The sequence below is a fragment of the Miscanthus floridulus genome, chromosome 17, assembly GCF_019320115.1.
Source record: "Miscanthus floridulus cultivar M001 chromosome 17, ASM1932011v1, whole genome shotgun sequence".
Lineage (NCBI taxonomy): Eukaryota > Viridiplantae > Streptophyta > Magnoliopsida > Poales > Poaceae > Miscanthus > Miscanthus floridulus.
Genome location: NC_089596.1, coordinates 3,333,803 through 3,347,787, shown reverse-complemented (window position 1 = coordinate 3,347,787; position 13,985 = coordinate 3,333,803). Strand labels below are relative to the sequence as shown.

General features: G+C 46.7%; 1 protein-coding gene and 1 pseudogene across 1 annotated transcript; one reads left to right on the top strand and one right to left on the bottom strand.

The window, feature by feature from the left end:
• Positions 1–4,486: 4,486 nt before the first annotated feature.
• On the bottom strand, positions 4,487–5,752 carry LOC136518182 (calcium-transporting ATPase 4, endoplasmic reticulum-type-like; annotated as a pseudogene).
• Positions 5,753–10,471: 4,719 nt separating this feature from the next.
• On the top strand, positions 10,472–12,609 carry LOC136517755 (4-hydroxyphenylacetaldehyde oxime monooxygenase-like). The gene is made up of 3 exons (XM_066511398.1): positions 10,472–11,031; positions 11,112–11,582; positions 11,687–12,609. Exons 1-3 carry the CDS (start codon positions 10,507–10,509, stop codon positions 12,311–12,313), a joined length of 1,623 nt encoding a protein of 540 aa, XP_066367495.1. The 5' UTR covers positions 10,472–10,506; the 3' UTR covers positions 12,314–12,609.
• Positions 12,610–13,985: the final 1,376 nt, after the last annotated feature.

Sequence of the window (13,985 nt, the reverse complement as noted above, 5' to 3'; positions counted from 1 at the left end):
ATCTGTGTCAAGAACACAATAGATCCACCAGATTTTGTATCCTGGAACCGCTTTGCGATCGCCTTCACTAGAAACCAAGGTGTTATCACATTTACTTTGATTGTCTTCCTGTACTCATCTTCACTTATATTGAGACAATCTTGCACCTCCCCTGGTCACACAGACACAGTAAAAAGGGCAGACCCAGTGCCGGAGGCTCCCACATGCGTGGGGTCTGGGGAAGGGATAAACCGAGACAAGCCTTTCCCCCGCAAAATCTACAGAGAGGCTGTTTCGAACCCACGACCTGGTGACTCAGTGAGACAGCTCTCACCACTCACAGACACAATAATGGAACATTTTAAAAAAAGAATTGGCTGAAGCAGGACGTAAATGTGGACAAAACTGGCATTTCGTTCTGGTGTTTTCAGTGTTAAGACTACATTCAGACTAGCGATACCACTAGAGCCTATGCTTTGTTTAGGATGCAACATCTCACATGCTGGACCCATGACAGTTAAAACAAAAGGCACCATATCTGTAATATGGCACAAGTTATGTAACGGATCAATTTAATTGTCAGGGTAGTTCAGTTCAGAGATATGTCTGAACCATGATATAAGATGCAAATTCAGTTCACTGGACCCTGTATTTTCCCCACTCCAGTTTCCTACAGTTATCTCTTTTTTTTTAATTTTGCTAAAGGGGCGCGCTTGGTTAAAGATCGTAGTAAAATTGAAAGCGTTATTAGCAATTAAATCCTCAGCCCACGAGAATCCCCGTTCACGATTTTTACCGTGGCATAAGCAATGAGCTCAAAGTGGCGGAGGCACATGGTATGCCATGTATGCACTGGCATACCCTGCGGCACCGATAAATATACTATTATATACTGTATATGTATTTGCATTTGTATTTATGTAAAAGAAAAAAACTTACCTGGAATGCGTCGCGCCACCACGAAAGGCCCACTTGAGGCACCCCCACGCGGGCACGTGGCCCACGCAGCAAAGAAGGCGTTCACATTGACCACGCCCGCAACGCAGTTAGGCGTAACTTTCCCCTAATCTAATCTCGATAGGAGGCGACGCCGACGGACGGGCGGAGCGAGAGACGCGGTCATGGCGCCGGCGCCGCTGGACACCCTAACGGCAGGGTCACAGAGACGCGGTGATTACGACTACGCCACACTTTCCCAGTTCCCCTGATCTAATCTCTTGTGTTATTTGCTAACATTACAATAATAGATTGTTTCATTATTTAGCATTGTGTTTTTCTAATATTCGTGCAATTACGAAGAGAACCTCCGACCTCGTGTCTTGTTTGGCCTACGCGCTGTCCTACGGGCTACGGCAGCACTGGCCACCGGCGACATCTAGGCCAATTTGTGATCACAATTATTCTGGTGAGATTCAATCTTTGTTCTTCGGCTTTTTAAAAAAAATTCATGTGTACTTTAATTGCTAATTGCTTAGCTCTAAAATTATAGAATCATCTATCACATGGCGAGGTGGAGGATTTTTCTCAACATCAGAGTCGATCTTGATTGATCTTTTGTTCACTACTCATATCATGTGAGTGATCCATAATCGCATCTGAGAGTTCAATCGTGCAAGCGCAATTTATTTAATTATTTGGCATTGTGTTTTTTATAATATTTATGCAGTTATGAAGAGAAACGGAGACATTGCATCTCTTTTTCAGAAGCATACAGCAAAGAAGAAGGCTGCGGCAGCTGCTGCTACTTCTAATCCTTATCCGATTGAACCTGTGGTGGAAGAGCAGATTCATGAGAGAGTAGTTGAGGAAATTGTAAATCCTATGCCACCGCCACAACCGTCTTCACTGCCACGAGTTTATGACACCAATCGCCTTCCACATGATACAGGTGAAAGACATCCTATTCTAAAATATCATGTTAATGATCAAGATACAATTCGAAGAACATATATTATTAAAGGTCCATTCAAACCTTTTGCACATGATTTTCAAAAAGAAAGATTTCAGATAGGGATCGGGGATTCAACTATTGTTGGATGTATAATAATGATTGGCTTGAGTATAGTATTAAGAAGGATGCTGTGTTTTGCTTCATATGCTATTTGTTCAAGAAGGGTACTGGGTCAGACACATTTACTGTTGATGGCTGGAAGAATTGGAATATAGGAGAGAAAGCACTTCGCAAACATATGGGTTCTAAGGCACATATTGCAGCTCAAGAGAGATACATTGGCTTTACAAATCTCAAGGTAGCAATTGATTATAATATTGAGAAGTGGAGTGATGAGGATCTTCATCTTTGTAAGAAAAGGTTGACTTATTCACTTAGGTGTATCAAGTTTCTTTTGCATCAAGGGTTGGCTTTTCGTGGACATGATGAAAGTGAAGAATCTAGCAACAGAGGGAACTTCATTGAACTTTTGAAATTTCTTGCCAGAAATAGTGAAGTGAAAAAGTATGTTTTGGACAATGCTCCAGGTAACTGTACCTTAACTAGCCCAGACATACAAAAGCAAATTATTCACTGTTGTGCCCTAGAAACTAGAAAGAAAATAATTGAAGAACTTGATGTTGTGCCCTAGAAACTAGAAAGAAAATAATTGAAGAACTTGATGATGAGCCCTATGCAATTTTAGCTGATGAGTCTAGTGATATATCACATAAAGAACAACTAGCTCTTTGCTTGCGTTATGTTGATAAATTGGGAAGGCCATGTGAGCATTTTATTGGAGTTGTTCATGTAGATGATACTACCTCTTTAGCACTTAAGGATGCAATTGAAGCTTTACTTGTTAGTCATGGCTTGACTATGACTTAAATCCGTGGTCAAGGATATGATGGGGCTAGCAACATGAAAAGAGATATTAAAGGGTTGAAAACATTGATCATGCAAGAATCACCGTCTGCTTATTATATTCATTGTTTTGCTCATCAACTCCAATTGGTTCTTGTTGCTGTTGCCAAGGGACATACTGATTGCAAGACTTTTTTTGATCAAATATCTATCTTGTTGAATATTGTTGGAGTTTCCTGTAAGCGTCATGACATGCTTAGAAATGCTAGGCTTGAGAATGTCAAGAAAGCACTTGACTGTAGTGAAATTGAATCTGGAACTGGATTACATCAAGAGATTGGTATGCCTAGGCCTGGAGATACTCGATGGGGATCTCATTACAAAACTGTATGCAACATCATTACTATGTATGAAGCAATCCATGATCTTGGGGATGATCCTGCATATAAGGATGATTGGACCAAAATACATTTTGTGACCAGAGCGTTTGAGAACTTTGAGTTTGTTTTCTTTGCACACTTAATGTATATTATTCTTGGATATACAGATGAGTTATTTGAGTGTTTGCAAAATAAGGGACCAAGATATTCTTAATGCAATATCACTTGTTAATGTGGCAAAAAAAAAGAATGCAAAAATTGAGATCTGATGGTTGGGATAATTTTCTTGAGAAGGTCACTTCATTTTGCGATAAACATGGTGTTGAAGTTCCTGCTATGGATGGTGATTATGTTCCTTATGGAAAATCAGCAAAGAAAGCTTGTGCCCAAAAGCAAACCAATGACCACTTTAGAAGAGAAGTATATATTGGTGTCATTGATCAAATAAGTCAAGAAGTTGATAATCGGTTTGATGAGATTAATATGGAGTTGTTGTCTTGTATGTCGGCCTTTAGTCCTTCCAAGTCATTTGCTTCTTTTGATGCATAGAAGCTACGTAGACTAGCTGAGTTCTACCCAAAGAAGTTCTCAAATAATAATTTGCTCAAACTTGAGTTGCAGCTAGATAATTATATTGATGATATGGGACATGATGATAGCTTCAAAGGTCTAGACAATATTGTTGATCTCTCAGTTAAGTTTGTTGAAACAAAGAGGCACAAAGTGTACGATATGGTTTATGAGCTCCTCAAATTGGTATTGCTTCTACCTGTAGCAACGGCAAGTGTTGAAAGGGTATTTTCTGCAATGATTTTTGTGAAAACAAAGTTAAGAAATAAGATGGAAGATAGTCTTCTGGATGACTGTCTAGTCACTTTCATTGAGCGGGATATTTTCTTTGAAGTTGATGAAAATGATATAATCAATACATTTATGTCATTTTGAAAGCGTCGAATAAAATAGTCACAAAAATAGCATTGTAAGTCTCTGGTTCTCTTTTATGTCTTATTTCAATTATTGATATGGCTTTTGAACTATTTATACTATACTTAGTGGATGGTTTGAACTTAATCCATGATTTTAAACCTTATTGTGTTATTTAGTGCAGATATACCGAATCATGTTGTCAATTTTACAATTATTACCGAATTGCTGAAATGGATTTACCGAACTGTATATGAAATTTTTTTAGCGGAATACCCTGAGACAAAATCCTAGATTCGCCACTAAGCTCAAGGATAAAGAAGCAAGGGTTATTTGGATTCTTGCCATTACAATTTCTCCGGTTTTGAAGAATGCCATTACTATTTGTCTTATTGGAAGCTTGCCATTACTATTCTGCTTTCCCCTCACCCTTACCCTTTTCTACATCTGGAGCGTAGCTAGACCCACCTGCAAGTGTCGTATTTCCATATGTGCCCGTATTGCCCCTGTACGAGGTGGTGCAGCCGAGGGTCTCGACGCTAGGCAGCTTCCTGACGAGCGCATTCTTGGCAGCCATCTTCCTGGTCCCGAGTCCCGAGCGCGAGGCAGGTGGTGATGACGGTGGGCAGGCCCTCAGGTATGGCTTCGACGGCGAGCGCGACGGCGATCTCAAAGTAGTAGGTGCACTTCTCGAAGGAGAAGCTGACGTTCCTGGCACCCATCCCCCCTAGAGGTCGAAGGTGAGGAAGTACTTGACGTTGATGAGCCAGACGAGCGCGCAGATGAGGCCGATGATCTTGGTGAGCGCCTCCCCGGACTCGTTGAGCTTCTTCTTGAGCGGCGTGTCGTCGTCCTCCTGCGACGCCTGGTGGATCTGCGCGTGGATGGCGCCGATCTCCGTGGCCATCCCAGTACGCGCGACGATGCAGAGCGCGGCGCCTTTGACGACGGTGGTGCCGGCAAACACCATGCACTCCTTAGCCTGTATATCGACGTCCTCCACCGGCAACGCGCGGGAGGTCTTGTTGACGAACGCCGTCTCCCCGGTCAGCAACCCTTGCTCGAGGCGGAGTGTGGAGGTGAGCAGACTTGCGACGCGCATGTCGGCGGGCACCTTATCCCCGACGCAGAGTTGCACGACGTCGCCCGGGACGAGGTCCCGCGCGGGTAGCGTGGGGACCCAGCCGCCGTCGCGAAGGACCGCGGCGTGGTGGGACTGGATCTCCCGCAGCGCGTCCAGTGCCCGCTCCGCGTTGGCCTCCTGCCACACCCCGACGACCGCATTCACGATGAGGATGAGGAAGATGACGAGCAGCTCGACGAAGGCGGCGAGCGTCGGGGCGGCGCCCGAAGAGGCGGAGGAGGAGAGCGCGAGGAGCAAGGAGACGGCGGCGGCCGCGAGCAGGATGCGCACCAGCATGTCCTCGAACTGGTCCAGCAGCAGCCGCAGCAGCGACGGGCCCGGGTGCTCCGCCAGCTCGTTCGCCCCATGGACGCGCAGCCGCGCCGTGGCCTCGGCGGAGGAGAGGCCGCGGGTGATGGAGACCCCCAACCGTTCCTCGCAGTCCGACACCGACCGCGCCCATGCCGGAAACGCGGATAGGTTGTCCGCGTCGCCGGTGGCGGCGGTGGGCACCAGAGCGGCAGCGGTGGAGGAGTCGGGTGGTTGGTTCATTGGCGTGAGGTGCGGAGAGCCAGAGACCGGAGCACGCCGCAACGAACCAAGCCGACGAAGCAGGGGATAGCAATGCCCACGCTGGGGATGGACGGATGAAGCAGAGTGCAGGCACGGGCAACGGAGTTGTGGGAATCCGGGCGACGGCACGCGCCGCGGCACTGGCAGCGGACTGCTCAGCCTTATCCTCTCGTACAGGGGCAATACGGGCACATACGGAAATACGGCACCTGCAGGTGGACCTAGCTACGCTCCAGATGTAGAAAAGGGCAAGGACGAGGGGAAAGCAAAATAGTAATGACAAGTTTCCAATAAAACAAATAGTAATGGCATTCTTTGAGACTTGAGAAAATGTAATGGCAAGAATCCAAATAACCCAAGAAGCAAAGGCAAACCAATGGTCAATACGGCGTCAGGCGAGCACGTCTGTATGCGAATCATTCATACCCTTGTAGGAGTAGCAGTTGACGAAGGCATCCAGTCCGGCGAAGCAGCGCCAGGCCCGATCCACCGCCGCGTCGGCCGCCGCCTCACCGCACGCTTCCAAGTCTAGCCCCACCAATTCGACGCCTCCGCCTCCGCTGCCACGCTTCATTGTGGCAACCACTAAAAACCAGCCTAACAACTCACTCTAGACCACATCATAAAAAGCACAATTAACCCAACTATAGAAATGGCTGGTTCATTAGAGAGAAATTGACAAAACATGCAACTATAGAAAATTGAAAGAAAAAAGTAACCAAGCTTGCTACTGGGATGCTAGGATGCTGGAGGAAAACCAAAGCCTCTGGTCATCGTTCTTGAAATCGCCAAACACAATGACACAGATTCTTTGATTTCTGAAAGGCCTACTCAACAAAAACACGACAAAGACGTCCACCATGAAAGACCCCAACAAGAGACTACTAAATCACAGTGGTGGTTCTCCATGACGATGCCTCTGAATAGGTAAAAAGAATTATGTCATGTTTTTTTAGGTTAGCGCCCCTACTCTTTAACTTGCACAATTGATGCAATATAGTCTCCAAAGGTTTAAATTCAATATTAGCACTGAAAATCAGGTAAAAGGGTGAGTGCTTTTATGTGTGTACTGTGTATGCTTGTGGCCACGCATGTGGTGTTTACATCCGCACCATTTGCTTCTTTTTCCCAAAAAAAAAAGGAAAAAGAAAAAGAAAAGAAATACTGAGAAAAAAAATTGTTTTCACACATGCTAATTTGAAACCCGAAACTTGAGGGGAACGAGGTTGCCTCTGGAATTGAAACTGCTCGTTTGGTGCGACTGGTGGAGAGGAATAGGAACCTTCTGTTGAGAAAAGTCTTTGCTTTTTCTGTTGTTGCATATGGCCACTTGGCTTGTTTTCCTGTCCTGGTCACACCTGTCGGCCACTTAATAGAATAGTCTATTTTTGTTTGGTATAAGCCCTCCTTTTTAAAAAAATTATTTTTACTTTTAAAATGGACGGGAGAGCTTCTTCCACGCACGCCACTGTGCCTAAGAAAGGATGCATGTCTACGTACTGGCTCCCCGGTGACATAATCATGTTGTTTAGGATAATTCTTTTTATCAAACCTTAAAAACTACCAACTTCAATAAGTATTACATTATTTAATTAAAAACATGTAAGTTATACGCGTTTAACTGTACTAAAACTACCTGCATAGTCTCTGACTTTTGAATAATTTGTGTGTTCCAGAAGAATATTCAGTGATTAAAGATACATATATATATCAAAGACCGTGCAAACGCAAAATGTGAGTACCATTTACCGGGGAGTATCAAAGAGACTTTCGAGCGGCAAATAAGGTAAAAAACAATAAGGTCCTTTAGATCCTTGAAATTGAATTTATTTTAATAATTAAAATTTAGACACAGATTCATTAATCTAATATGATTGTATATGAAATCTTGCGCAATGGCATTACATGCATAACAATCTGGAAAAACTCATGCGTCGATGGAAGACTTTCCTGCTAACTAATGTTTGCATGCCTTTAGGCGGCGTCAGGGGTTGAAAAAATATGAGCTACGAGTAGAGTATATATTAGGGGTGTTTTGACCGGCGCCGCCTGTTGAACTGCAGTGTGGTTGCTTGTGTCGTTTGGAACAAAAAGGCAACTTGAACTCTTCAAATAAAGTCCATCCATAGCCCGGTTGAATTGTTGCACACAGGATTGCTTTTTTATATAGAAAATGACGAACATACACTTGCTGCTGCGCGCCGCCGGCGCCTGAACAAGTCCGGCTGCCTGGGTGCGTTGAACACGGCGCCTGTCTGTTCACATGGTTTCAGTCAGCACAAATCAATCAACTAATAGTGTTTTCTTCTCACAACAAACCAGCACCAGCCAGCCCAAACCAGCTCAGAAACCAACCAGCGAACAGGCCGACTAAAAGAAAAAACTAGTACTGCCTCCCTCCAAAAAGATTGCACCTGGTTGGGTCAAAACTCAAATTATACTATAAAAACCATATTTTCCATATTACAAATATGGCCTCGGGCGAGCGGCCGACGCCGGGGATGGAGATGACGCCGCCGCCGAATGCTGCTGGAGCTAGAGGAAGGAGAGGGAATGAGTGGGTGACGTGCGGACCCCACATGTCACTGAGATGCAGACTAGCGTCCTACGTGGCGGTCAACGCCAGCGTGGCGTGGTCAAAACCGTTCAACGTCGGTCCAAGTAGCCTTGCCCTCGCCCAGATGCTAAAAGTGAACGGTTTTGACAGCTGGGGTACCGGTACTAAACGGTTTTATAGTTGAGGGTTAAAATTAGACCAAGACAATAGTTGAGAGGCTAAAAGTGGACTTAATTCTTTTATCTATCGTTATCACTTTTCGAGAAGTCAAACATACTCAATTTTGACCAGATATATAAAAAAATATTAATATTAATATTTATGATACATAATTAGTATCATTAGATGTCGTTGAATATACTTTCATAATAACTTTATTTGAGCTACAAATTTTGCTAATATTTTTTATAAACTCAGTTAAACTTGAGAAAGTTTGACCAGCACAGATATGTTTACCTTTAGTTCTTAGGCCACCCCTAATGCACTACCATGTCGTGATGCTCCAGCCTCCACATCAGTCTGTAACTGCCATGTCAAATGGATCAGAAGCCACGGAGAGGATCGAAATGACCTGCAGAAGCACCACAGCCTCATCTAACACTTTTACAGAAGCTAACACTGAAGCACACGCTGTAGAAATAGATCACCTGTTTGTGAAGAGAGAGAAAGGGAGAGAGAGAGAGAGTTGGAGAGAGGAAACGGTAGCTGCATGATTTCCTGTTTGGCACTCCAAAAGCTATGATAGACAATAATATAGGATCAGTTCGGATTATCGGACTAAAGTTTAGTCCGTCGTTGAATTATAGGCTAAATATGAACTAATTAAAATTTTCTTTTTTCTAATAAGTTCTACTCATCTATTAGTGTCTATTAGTTTCTGTAAGACCATGATTAGTTTATATTTAGACCTTCTATTTAGCATCTAAAACATGGACTAAAGTTTTAGTTTAATCCATCCAGACGCCCCTTAGCTGATGGTTGATAGGTGGTAGCTCTGAATCTGTTCTCTACATATATGAAACAATATTTTTTTTCTGCGTTGGTGCTGCTCTTAGCGGTAGCCGTTGAATGTTCTGCAATGGGGACAGACACAGACAATGCATAATTGATGATGTACTGCACTGTACTCTACGTATAGAAATAGGTATTGGGGAATCCCGGCAGCAGGAGGATGATGTGAGCAGACTTTTGCCATGTGCTGTATTGTAGGGCAAACTCTTGCTCAAAAGAACGCTGGCTAGCTAGCTTGTTAGCTACAATTGCGTAAGCGAATGCGTATTGGTTGCTGACCTCATCCCTGCAACGTCATCTCCCATTGGTCAGCATGCATGTATGCATGTGGGTTGTTACTCCTACGTGGCATCATATCGCACGCATCGGCTTACTGCTAACCACAAATCAATTAGCGTGCTGACAGTGAACCACGTGTCATCGCCGCATTGGCTTATATCGTTTCTGGTGCTATAACAATAATCCATAATGTTGGTACATAGCTGCAACAGTAATATAAGCTTTCAGTAACGAATTCATTGTCATCTGTCCACTGCCTGCAATGAGCTGGTCCTTGTCTCTTCTGTCACTAGTTGCGCAAGTTGCAGGTCGGTATCTGCTGATAGATGCATTGCATCAACCGATCGATCGATCCAACTGATGGCTGCCAGCCTAATTCTAAATCTAAGCCCCATTTAGATCCTTAGAATTAAATTTATTTTAATATAATCATAATTTATACATATATTAATTAAGCTAATATAGTTGTATATGGATTATATTTGTATATTATTGTTAGCTATACAAGAGACATACTTATATATTGTATTTCAACCGTAGAGGAGTGAGTTGTAAAGTAGAAACATAGGATAATAATCCATAGAATCAATTTTCATCTCTCATTTTATAAATTTGAGATAGACTTATATGTGAACTTTAAAAGTGGTTGAATATTAAATTTTAAGTCAAATAGGCTAATTTATTAAGTAGATTTTAATTCCAGCAAATGAAAGGATCCTAACAGCTCGTAATGTTTTGCAGAAACGCATGCGGCCATTGAATTAGCAGAGACGGTGTCAGTTACTAGTACTTAGCAGAGCCCTATTTATAGCCCCCATGACGAGTGGGGATGCCCAAGCCTCAGCCCTCAGCTCAGCTAGCACCGTTAAGCAACAGCTAGCTAGCAATGGCGGTGCAGGTCATCGTAGAAGGCAGCAGCAGCTCGCCTCAGCAATGGCAGCTCACGGTCGTCATGGCGGTTCTCGCCCCTCTGCTCTTGCTCCTCCTTGCAAGAAAAAGAAGAGCAGGAAAGAGCTGGAGCAGCAAGAAAGGGCGGCGCGTCCTCCTCCACCTGCCGCCGGGCCCGCCGAGGCTGCCGATCCTGGGCAACCTGCACCAGCTGGGCGCGCTGCCGCACCAGAGCCTGCGGGAGCTGGCGCGCCGCCACGGACCCGTCATGCTGCTGCGCCTGGGCAGCGTGCCCACGCTGGTGGTGACGTCGGCGGACGCCGCGCGGGAGGTGATGAAGGCGCGCGACGCCGACTGCTGCAGCCGCCCCGACACGCCGGGGGGCCGGCGCCTGTCGTACGACCACAAGGACGTCGCCTTCAGTCCTTACGGCGACTACTGGCGCGAGATGCGCAAGCTCTTCGTCGTCGAGTTCCTCAGCGCGCGCCGCGTCCGGGCCGCTGATTACGCCAGGGAGGCCGAGGTAGGAGATGATGATGACTGCATCGTCCATGTATTGCCGTCGTGATCATAGGGCACTCAGCTATATAAAATGGCGGACAGGTGGACAAGCTGATCGGCAGGTTGAGCAGCGCCGGCGGCAAGGCGGTGCAGCTGGAGGACCACATCTTCGGGCTCATGGACGGCGTCATCGGCACGGTGGCGTTCGGGAACATCTACGGCACGGAGCAGTTTGCGCACAAGAAGCACTTCCACGACGTGCTGGACGAGGCCATGAGAGCCAAGGCCGGCTTCTCCGCCGAGGACTACTACCCCAACGCCGCCGGCCGCCTCGTGGACCGCCTCACCGGCGCCGCCGCGCGACGCGAGAGGGTGTTCAGGGACCTCGACGCCTTCTTCGACACCATCATCGACCAGCACCTGGTGGACCCGTCCTCCCGCGCCACGACGCCCGGCGGCCACGGCCCCGACCTCATCGACGTCTTCGTCGACCTCATGGAGGAGCGCCGCCAACGGCGACAGGTCGACGGCTCTCTCCGCTTCACTAGGGACCACATCAAAGGGCTGCTCTCGGTACGCCACGCGTCGTGTTCGTTCACACTCACACTACTCACTACTCAGCGACAGATCATCCATTGATGCATGCATGTTACACTGTATTATTATATTAATTGCAGAACGTGTTCACCGCTAGCGTGGACACGAGCTCGGTGACCATGGTGTGGGCGATGGCGGAGCTGATCCGGAGACCGGCGATGCTGAGGAAGGCGCAGGAGGAGGTCCGGTCCGTGGTGGACGGCGGCGGCAGGGAGAGGGTGCACCCCGACGACGTGGCGAAGCTCAGGTACCTGAAGGCGGTGGTGAAGGAGACGCTGCGGCTGCATCCGGCGGCGCCGCTGCTGCTGCCGAGGGAGACGCTGCGGCAAGTGAGCATCTGCGGGTACGACGTGCCGGCCAAGACGAGGGTACTGGTCAACGCGTGGGCCATCGGCAGGGATCCCCGCAGCTGGGGGGACAGGCCCGAGGAGTTCGACCCGGGCAGGTTCGACGGGGACGACGGCGTCGTCGACTTCAACGGCACGCACTTCGAGCTCGTCCCCTTCGGCGCCGGCCGCCGGATGTGCCCCGGCATGGCCATGGGCGTGGCCACCGTGGAGTTCACGCTGGCCAACCTGCTCTACTGCTTCGACTGGGAGCTCCCGGAGGGGGTGCGGGTGGAGGACGTGAGCATGGAAGAGGCCGGAGGGCTCGCCGTCCACAAGAAAACGCCTCTCCTGCTTGTCCCGACAAGATACAAGTGTTGATCATCAGACTGTCAGTAGTCGTCAGTGCTTAGCTACTGCATGATGACCATTTTATTAGCAAGCCTTGCATTTTTTTTATTACAGCAGAAAAACGCTAGATAGCTCTTAACGTTTATTCGAGAATATTATACATATTACTAATATAAGTTTACAAGGAGCGTATGTAGCGTTCATGAATTAAGGGCGGGTCACCTGTGTACAATAGAGTTATATTGTAATACTGTAGATGTAGATGACAGTGGTAAATTATTTTGATATGAAATAATAATGGTACCATACCTTATAGATTGGTTCGATTTAAATTAAAGGGATTGTCCTCTTCATACTTGGGTAAAAATCTTCTAACATACTACGCACTTTGTCCCATAAAAAGAGCCGTTACGTGATTCGTGTGGGTCAAAGTTACGTGATTCGTACTGGTCAAAGTTTTTTAAGTTTGTCTAGGTTTATAGAAAAATATTAGAAACATTTGCATCTCTAAATAAGTTTATTATGAAAATATATTTAATGATCTATCTAATGATACTAATAATGTATCAAAAATATTATTGTTTTTATATAAAATGATTAAAGTTGAAAACATTTGACTTCTTGAAAATGTGAGAACGACACTTTTTATGGATTGATGGAGTATGTCTTCGTAAGAGAATTTATAGCAATGGTGGTTGATTTTGGGGAAATATGGCCCCACGGCGAGGTAACAAGTTGATGTTGGGGGACGGCTGGGAACGATCATAGCCTCTTTGGAAGGAAGCCCACCGATACCCACAGCCCAAATGCTCCAAATGGTGATGGGCTTGATGGCCTGCGTGTCTGACGCTCGCGTGGCGTGCGAACTGGATGGGCTACCCTGCCAAAGTGGGCCTGATAGTGTCGGTGTTTCGAACCACCGGCTAGTAAATTTGTATCTGCGCGTCTGAACCGGATGGTGTGCTCGGAGGACACAAAGATTAAATTTGTATCTGCGCGTCTAGCCCGGATGGTGTGCTCGAAGGACACAAGGATTTATACTAGTTCGAGCGGAATGTCCCTACGTCCAGCCTGCTACTGCTCGTGTTACCGGCCCTAGTTTGTAGTATGGGTTACAAACGGGCGAGAGAGGGAGAAGGTCCTAAGTCTCTGATGAAAAGATCGAATGGAGTTGAGACTTGTTGAGCTCGTTCAGCCGTGTGCTCGTGCCTATGTCCCCTTCATGGGGCGTCCTGCTTTTCCTTTTACAGATGAAGGGGAAGGCGTAGGTTACAGAGAGAGAAAGAGAGAGAAAAGGAGAAAAGCGAGGGACAAGAAGGCCTCAAGGGTCGCAACATCCTTCATCTCCTTTATGCGGGTCCCGTTGATCCTGTAGATGATGATGGGGACGCCTCCACATCGTGTCCCTGTTCATCACTGGCGCTATACGTAGGTGTCGTCAGCCGGTCGCGGCGCTCCACTCCGTTCCGGCGGGTGGCGTGGTCAACAGGTACTCCGGTCAGAACCCGTACGTGGATTAGGTAGCACAACGTCGGCACGCGCCGACACTGTTAGCGACGTGAGCCCCAAGGTATGGTCCATCGTGGCCATGGGTCACGTCGAGACATGCCCGCTTCCCTCCCGGTGTCAAAAGTTTGACCCTGGGGTCGTTCTCTTAGACCCGTAGTGGTTGGAGGTGGTATGGGTCCCCGTCGGACGAGAC

What these genes read in the sequence shown, in the direction of transcription:
- LOC136517755 (XM_066511398.1), top strand. Translation starts at nt 10,507, where the DNA reads ATGGCGGTGCAGGTCATCGTAGAAGGCAGCAGCAGCTCGCCTCAGCAA. An exon ending in ATTACGCCAGGGAGGCCGAG is followed by an intron (nt 11,032 to 11,111) that starts GTAGGAGATGAT and finishes AATGGCGGACAG; the next exon opens with GTGGACAAGCTGATCGGCAG. An exon ending in ACATCAAAGGGCTGCTCTCG is followed by an intron (nt 11,583 to 11,686) that starts GTACGCCACGCG and finishes TATTAATTGCAG; the next exon opens with AACGTGTTCACCGCTAGCGT.